This window comes from Hyaena hyaena, unplaced genomic scaffold (genome assembly GCF_003009895.1).
Source record: "Hyaena hyaena isolate Hyena2069 unplaced genomic scaffold, ASM300989v1 scaffold_402, whole genome shotgun sequence".
Taxonomy (NCBI): domain Eukaryota; kingdom Metazoa; phylum Chordata; class Mammalia; order Carnivora; family Hyaenidae; genus Hyaena; species Hyaena hyaena.
Window position 1 is genome coordinate 994839 of NW_024081034.1, and position 8556 is coordinate 1003394.

The 8556-nt window shown below is 50.6% G+C and overlaps 2 protein-coding genes across 6 annotated transcripts in view; one reads left to right on the forward strand and one right to left on the reverse strand.

Moving 5' to 3' along the window:
- EFHC2 (EF-hand domain containing 2) overlaps positions 1–8556 on the forward strand; it is a 187243-nt gene that overhangs the window by 42372 nt on the left and 136315 nt on the right. The window lies entirely within an intron of this gene.
- Positions 4163–8556, reverse strand: part of LOC120245053 (putative deoxyribonuclease TATDN2) — an 18414-nt gene continuing 14020 nt past the window's right edge. For both annotated transcript variants that reach the window (XM_039251914.1, XM_039251913.1), the window contains exons 2-3: positions 7425–7709; positions 4163–7100 (exon numbers count right to left, since the gene is read on the reverse strand). In XM_039251914.1, the coding sequence (XP_039107845.1) occupies positions 5271–7094 (1824 nt within the window). In that variant the 5' untranslated portion in view covers positions 7095–7100; positions 7425–7709 and the 3' untranslated portion in view covers positions 4163–5270. The remainder of the gene's footprint in view (positions 7101–7424; positions 7710–8556) is intronic.

Sequence of the window (8556 nt, forward strand, 5' to 3'; positions counted from 1 at the left end):
TCCACTGAGTGCAAGGAAGTCACGAAACAAAGTGAGCAGTGAAAGCAAACGCTGTGAATGAACGCTGGAGGGAGAAAATGGAGCAAGGGGAAGACGTTTAAAATGCTGCTGACCGAGTCTCTGGGCAGAAAGGCAAAGAAAGGGAGCTGGCCGAGGAGGAAGAAATGTGAGGAAACTCAGAAATGCATTATTCATAGTGAAAAAAACTGTGGCACCTGGAGAAAATGAGATGAATGATGGAAAAGGCAAACCTGAGAAAATGCTCCCAAATTGCAGAGTTAGAAGGTCGGCTGTAAGAGCCCCAAGAATAGGGGTCTTGGGTTCAAGCACCACATTGGGCCGTAGAGATTACTTAAAAATAAAATCTTAAAAAAAAAATGCGCACTGAGATTGGTAATGAAAGGCCAGACAGATACCGATACTTATTCCTAAAGAGTTGGAAGCTCGATTAAAAGCAGCCATATAATTAAGCAAAGCATAAAGAAATAATAAAAACAAACCCAACCTTCTCGACTATAAAAAGACACAGACCCGAAGATTAAATGCTTACCGTGTACCAGAGAAAATGACAAAAAAAGAGACCCGTAATTTGATATATTTGGGCAATTTTTTGGTTACCTTCAAAGATAAGGCAAATTAGTTGACCCCCCACAGAAGAAGTTGACATCAGAATTCTCTGCAACGTTGAATACCAGAACACAATGAAGCAGGGTCTGTGTTTTAGGGGAAAATGTTTAGGACCCAGAAATTCTAGACCCAGCCGAGGTGTTACTCACTAAGGAACGTAGCAGAAAGATGTTCTCAGATATGTAATTTCTCATAAGCGTAATTCCCATGCTTTCCCTGAGGAAGTTGTTTGAAGATGTGCTCCAGCCAATTGTAAAACAAATTAAACAGTTTAACCATTGGGAACACATGAAATAAAAGGATTAGTGGTGAGCAATGGAAACAGCCTTACAATTATAAAATATAAATAAAGGTCAAGGCTTAATGTAAGCATTTTAAATGTTTATTGAAAGATAAAATCAAAATAAACAATAATGAAATGAGCCCCCAATACAATATGGGGCTCTACATACAATACATTACTTTGCTCTATTTTTGTGGCTTTCTGTAGGCCATTAGCTTTTGGAATTAAAACTTCCAACTGAAAATTCTTTCAAAATTAAAAAAAAAAAATACAGTAAAATAAAATCTCCCTCAGTCAAGAGGGGGAAAACAAAAAGCTTTAGATCATCTTTCTCTAAGACCTCTACTTGTTCATTCTTTAGCTTTGCTTATAAAAACACATACCGTGTTTCCAGCTATGTTACTTAAAAAAAAAACACCCTAAAATTAATTTTCCATAGCTATATGATGATAGTTACCTTACAGGAAAGACCTTAACAGTGGGTTCTAGGTAGTGGAAATCCCCTGCACTCCTTTCTGTTAATGTTTTTGTAATTCATCCTGTATTACTTTGTAAAGCAGGAAAGCGAACTACATGAAAATGGACAATCCTACAGACAAAGGTATCATCACAGGCAAAGTTATGCTACCGAATACCTCATTCTTCCCCCCTCCCCCCAATTAAAAACAAACTAAGCATTTAGCTTAAGGCATTTAACTTAAGTCTGCTTAAGAAAAGCAGACTAAAACAGACCATCCAAAAAAAGGATTTTATAACTCAGTACATAGAATAGATCCTGATAAAAAGTCTAAGAGTTGATTCCTTAAAACAAACAACAGAATCAACAAACTTCTAGGCGGTTTGCTCACGACAGCGAACCAAGATACACAAAATAATGAATGTACTTAAAGCACAGATTTGGAGCGAGTGAAATGTCTAGCTTATGCCAATTATGAAGTGAAGTGAATGGCCTAGTAAATAGTAATTAGCAAAACAGACCGAAGGGACTGACCAGTAACTATGGCGATACCAGAGAAAACTGGAGAAAGCTCCACTTGTTAAAAGCGACCGTCTCTGTTTTACCCCACTTCATGCTCCGCAGTGGTCTCGAACATTCTGTAATAAGCAGGTGCTAATTTTGAAACCAGAGAGGCCCTGTGACTCCGGGCTGACCGAAGGCCCAGGGACCGCTGACAGCAAATTGAATTTCTAGCTCGCCGGCTGCCTTCATGGCTCTCTGAAGCCTCTAGAATGTGCAAGGAGACACACCAATTTTGACATGCTGTGCAAACGTACGAATGCTAATCATTCTTTGGGGTTCAGTGGCGTATCAGTCACTAGAAAGGTATTTACAGAGTGGCCCAGATTCTGTACCTCGGGATCACGAGGTTCGGTTTTATTTTTAACCAGTGACAGGAAGAGATGAAGTGTTCTTTACTACATTCATGAATTAAAGTAAAGAGAGATTGTGGTTTTTTCTTCAGGCCACTTTGGATGTACTGCACTCAGAAAAAAAAAAACAAAAAACAAACCAAACTACACGGTTTACTCCCATTCCTGAAGACATAAAGCTGAATTACGGCAACGCTTTCTCCCATGTGTGAGAAACACTGCAGACCGTAGTCTGTGCATTTGCCATAAAAATGTAGAGGGAGAGGATCAGGTAAGGAAAACATTTTCTCCATATAAAAAGGAGACCCTCCCTTTTTGGAGAGAAAAATTAATGGCTAGACGTATATGTCTTTTCTCTCTCTTTTGTGGGACGTGTACTTATACATGCAATTGTTTGTTCACACCCAGTTTGAAAATGCCCGCTTGCTAGTATCGCTTTGCCAGGGCCAGATCGATGGCATTTTGTGTTTTGTTCTCCATGGATCTTAGGGATGTGAAAGAGGATGTGAGGGGTAAAGATAAGTACACAATGTGGTAAGGGGACTGCAGCAGCCAAAGTGTGTGACTGAGGGGTTTCCCAAACTTGGCGTCCCCAAGAACTTGAGCTTGCTGAGCTGTGTCTCGAATTAATCCAACCAATCTGGACGTAACCTTGAGAAACGCCCTCGTGGGGATTTGTGGCTCACATCAGTTTATCAAAGGCCATGTGAGATCCCCCACGTAAAAAAAAAAATATATATATATATGCGGAATTTGTACAACTCCGTATTTCCCCCAAGATGTGTGTCTGTGCAACCGTCTTCTCCACAGTCCTTTATAAGAAGCTCGGGGCTCCTGTGGGTTGACGGACACACGTTATGCAGTGTCTCTTTACAGTGCGCTTGAAATGGGGGAATGAAAAACCTTCTTGCCTCAAAAACCCTGGCTTTGTGCTTGAAGGCTTTTGGTCTTGAAGATGGAATCAACTTGCACGTTTGACACTGAAACTTCTTTTGTTCTCCTAAAGGAAAGCACTTAATAGCTTTCTTCCACTTCCATTTCCTCCTCCTTCTCAAAAGACTGAATCCCCAGCAAAGGAAGGGGGGGGAAACTATGATACACTCGGGGTTATTTACAGGATATGAACTATCTGGAGGCCCTCTAAACAGCAGGATGTTCCTGCCCTTTGATTCTTCTGCCTTGGCTTTTAAAGAGCGTGCTCGAGATGGTGGTTTATTTCTCTGCACGCTCCCTACTATCTGTCATCCCCCATCTCCCCCTGCCTAAATACTGTGACATCAGTCATCGCATCCTGGGAGACCTTAACTCCTCTGTTAACTCATATCTTTGCTGGGGACCTGCGCTGTTCCGGTCACTGTCCTAATCAAAAAGGGTATATGTACAAGGGGTGTGTTCACCGGGTGTGAACAAGACCGGCAAGCCAGTAAACCTAGTGGGGAAGATAACCAATGAACACACAGGTAGACTAAGACCGCTGTCCAGCCTGTGCCGGTGGGGGGGGGATGGCAAAGCCAAACGATAAGCTGGGGAGTCGTTCTCCTCCCAGGTGAGGGGAGCAGTCTATATTTGGTGGTCAGGGAGGGCTTCTCTGTGGAGGAGACTTTTGAGCCAAGAACCAGATGGTGAGGGGCCCGCCGAGTTCTCTGGATCCAGATAAAAGGACACACGGGGACCTAGAGAAGCCTGGCGGACACTGGGGCCTATTTTCAATCAGGTCGGGTTTTGAGAATAACAGAAGTCTTGCGTTTTTAAAATGGCACTTCTCGGGCCGCCTGGGTGGCTCAGTGTGCTAAACGTCCGACTCCTGACTTTGGCTCAGGTTGTGACCTCCTGGTGCGTTGAGGCCAAGCCCCGTGTTGGGCTCTGCGCCGACTTGGGACTCCCTCTCTCCCTCTGGCCCTCCCCCACTCGCTTGCCCTCAAAAACAAATAAGCCTAAAAATATATACATAACATGGCCCTTCTTCTCCAATAATGGGACTCCTGGATTTAGGCGTGTGTTTTGGCTGGCCGAGCTAAATTTCAGAACTCCAGTATGTCCCTGAAAAAGTGTCACGGGGAGGATGGCTGCTTGCCAAGTGAGCAGGTGAAGTTCTTCTTGGTTTCTGTTGTTCAGGAGAACAGATTTCTAAGTGATATATACAGTTGGGCCTTGTTAACAGTAGCTGCTATTAACATACGGGTTATGGGAAGAGCTTTGGAATTCTACAAGCATCGGGAGTTCAGTTCGGATCTGAAACTCATCTTGGCGTTCTTCGAACATTCAGCCGACTTCTGGCTCCCGTCGTTCTAAGCACCTCCACAGAGAGCCCCCCCCCCCCATGGCCCATTCTGCCTATTAGCAGCCTAATTTTTACCTAAACCCATTGCCTTGGGAGATGAAATGCTGGTGTTGGCTTATCTTTAGAAATGAGAGGATAAGAATAAAACTTAAAAAACAAAAAAAGACTTAAGGCTCACAGTCACTGATGGATCAACTTAAACCGTATGGGTTATAGAATGCCTATATAACAACTACAGTTTTGGGAATCCACAGAAGAAATTACCTTGTTTTGTTCTGTGTTTTTTAAAGACAAGTAGGAGGGTGACTTTATGCCCGGACCACTCGAAACCCGAGGCTGCAGAGAACAGGCAGTTGGATTTCGCCAACTTGTACCCCATGGAATGCTTGTTTTTCTTACTGACTGTCCAGGAGCAATCTGGCCACGAGGAAGAACCCTGGTAAATAACATCGGGGGGGGGGGTAAATAACCCCCCTCGACCCCTCCTGCCGTTCTTCTGCACCCCCATCCTACCAGTCACAAGGCGAAGTCTTTCAAGAGGTTTTGAAGCAAACAGCCCGTTGTGGTCTTTTGTTTCTGTTCCAGGGGGCTTCGGGAACACACCCTTGATCTCGGGACACAGGCAGAGTTCCAATCAATCAAGTCTGTGCTGTCAGGCCGCTGGTCTCCCTTTGCCACAAGACGCCTGACTCCTTCCTCCCTCTTGGCTTAAATATTGTAGAGATAGTTGGTGTTCTCGCACAAGGTGGCCAGCATCTGGGAGAGTGGCTGACCTTTGATCCTGGCAATCTCTCGCACCGTGTACAGGGCCAGGCCCGGGTGGGAGTACTGGCAAAGGCTCTTGGGAACCTCATGGGGAAGGAAGTAGGGTGCATCCGTTTCCACGAGGATTCTGTCCAAGGGGATACTTCTGAGTGTATTCCGGGTCTCCCAGGCAGAAGAGTAAGTCAGGAGGGCTGTGAACCCCACGGACATGTTAGTAAAGTAGTTCATGAGGGGCTCAATGCGCAGGTAACTGCCAGTTAAACAGTGTCTGTGGATCCTGTAGTCGGGGGGCACGTGTCTTTTCATGATGCTCAGCAGATCGTCGTCGGCCTCCCTGCAGTGGATCACCAAGGGCTTGTTGAGCGACACGGCCAGCTGCAGCTGGCGCTCAAATACCTTGTGCTGCTGTTGCACCGGCGTGGTGCACTTGTAAGAGTAATCCAAGCCCACTTCTCCGAACGCCAGGGCCCTGGGGTGCCGCAAGGCTTGCAGGATGTTTCGTTCCTGGATCTCATTGTAGTAACGTGCGAAGTGGGGGTGACAGCCAAAGGCGCCCCAGACCAAGTCCTCTTTCAGCAGCTCTTGCCACATGCCGTCCTTGAGCGTGCGCGGATCGCAGAAATTCGAGATGCAGCCCTGAAACTCCTTCGGGAACGAGTGGCTGTACGTCTCCATGAACTTGCTGAAGGTCCCTTTGAAGGACAGCTTGGAGAAGAGCAAGTCTAGGTGACAGTGGGTGTCGATGAACCCCAGCCTTCCGTGCCAGGGGCTCCTGGTCAGGGAGCCAGCCTCGCAGCTCGGGCAAGAATGCACCAGCGTCTCCCTGAGGGCTGCCATTCTCTCCCCGCTGGGGGCTGAGCCCCTGGGGAAACGGATCACGTGGGAATTCAGGGACTGGTCCTCTTCCGATGGCTTCCAGACTCTGGGCCAGTTCTGGGGGTGCAGCTCCGGCACGGGGGGATGCTCCCCGGAAGCACCCCAGCTCTTGGCGGCCTGGGCCGCGGGGCCGCTGTTGCCCCCGGGGGGATAGTGGACCAGCTGGAGAATGCTGCCCCAGTGGCCGGTGGGGGGGGGCGGAGGACCCCTTTGCAAGGGGGGCTGGAACAGGACACGGTCTGTGGTGACAGGTGGAGGCTGGGGGGGTCTGGAGAGACCCAGTGACACCGGCCTCTCAGAGATCTTCATGGCAGCCAGCTCCTCCACGGCGGCGAAGTGGCCCTCTGAAGAGGGGCGCTCGGCCTCCGTCTCGGCCCCCGTGTCTGTCGCTTTCTGCTCCTGGATCTCTGAAGGAGGGTCCTGCTTCTCTGGAAATCGCAGGACTGGGGAGCCCTTTTCAAACTTCTGGTCGTCCAGGAGCTTCTTGCTGGGTTTCTCTTGAGCGCGGAGGATCACTTTCCTGCTGCCTGAACTGTTGATCTCTATCAGCATCTTCTTCCCCTCCTCCCTAACCGAGGGGTCTGCCGCCTGCGTCTTCCTGAAGGTGACACTGGCTGGGGTTTCAGTGGTGGGGGGGCGCTCGGGTGGGCTCAGTTTTGCTGCACTTGGGGCAGCCTCCCCTTTAGGTATGAATTTTCCCAGGATGCTCTGGAAAGCCTTGACATAGTTGGAAGGGCTCGGATCGTGCGGCGCAGCGCTCTTTTTCTTGCCCCCGTGGGATTCCTCGGCCCCCCCTGGTTGTCCCTCGGCCCAGGCTGCAGGTTCGGAGTCTGCAGAGCTCTGGGCAGGGGTCTCAGCCTCACAGCAGTAGGCGTCCTCCAGGGAAGCCATTTCTTCCTGTAAGTGTTAAACGACAGTGCCGACGGGCTGAGGCCGAGGGGATGCCACCGACCCAAGGAGCCCCGAGTGGGAATCAGTCTTTAAAGGCTCCGCCCACACCTGGTGCGAAGGAAGGGCGCGGGGGTGCGGAGGACTTGGCCTGGCCAGGCCGCGCCCGGGGAAAGCGCCGCAAGGCCTTTTTCTGTGCTCTCAGGCACTTGCAGGGCGCTGGCCTCTGCAGAACGTGACGCGCGGTTACGAAGTGGCCCGTTGGAGGGGCCGCGTCAATGAGCCCCTAGGGGCATCGGCCTCTACCGTGGCGGAGGGGGGAGGGGCCCCTACCTGAATGCCGCTCTGGCCGCTTTGGGGCCTTGCCCAGTTCTTTCAGCAGCCCATCACGGTTCCGAGTGTTCAGAGATGACCCAAGTTCGGCAGCGGCTTGTGATTCCAAAGCGCTCCGGGACAACAGCGATTGAAGGTTTCGTGAAGGTCACGTCCGGTCTGGGGTTCCGGCAGCGCTGCGTGCTGCTGCCGAGGTTACTGCACGCTTGCTTTTTCGCTACTTTCGGGGTCGTGGAGCTCTTCTATTTGGGTTGGAGCAGGAGGCTCGTCGGAGATCTCAAACCCCTGAAAAGACCACAGGGGGCTTCAGGGACCACGCACAGGGCGTGTCAGAGCTGCGCTGGGGGCCCAGAAGCCCAGGCCACCGAAGGTCTGGCTAGGTACGAACCCAGCACTGGAGGGGACGTGGAGGCTCCGCCCACCCACTAGCCTTGGCCCCCGGAAGTACTCAACCCCCACAAAGCTCCCCCCACCCACTAGCCTTTGCCCCCGGAAGTACTCCCTCAACAAGGCTCCACCCACCCACCAGCCTTGGCCCCTGGAAGCACTCACACTCCCTAACAGCTCCCCCACCCACTCATTATCCTTGGCCCCTGGAAGTACTCACCCCCTCAGCAAGGCTCCCCCCACCCGCTAGCCTTGGCCCTCGTAAGTACTCATCCAGGCAACAAGGCTCCCGTGCCCGCTAGCTTTGGCCCTTGGAAGTACTCACCCCCTCAGCAAGGCTCCTCCGGCCCACTGGCTTTGACCCCCGGAAGTACGCACCCCTCCAACAAGGCTCCACCCCCCCACTAGCCTCGGCCCCAGGAAGTACTCATCCCTCCAACAAGGCTCCCCCGCCCACTAGCTTTGGACCCCACAACTATTCACCTTAACAAGGCTCCTCCGCTTACTAGCCTTGGGCCCTGGAAGTACTCACCCTGGCAACAAGGCTCCTGTGCCCGCTAGCTTTGGCCCTTGGAAGTACTCACCCCCTCAGCAAGGCTCCTCCGGCCCACTGGCTTTGACCCCCGGAAGTACGCACCCCTCCAACAAGGCTCCCCCCTCCCACTAGCCTCGGCCCCAGGAAGTACTCATCCCTCCAACAAGGCTCCCCCGCCCACTAGCTTTGGACCCCACAAGTATTCACCTT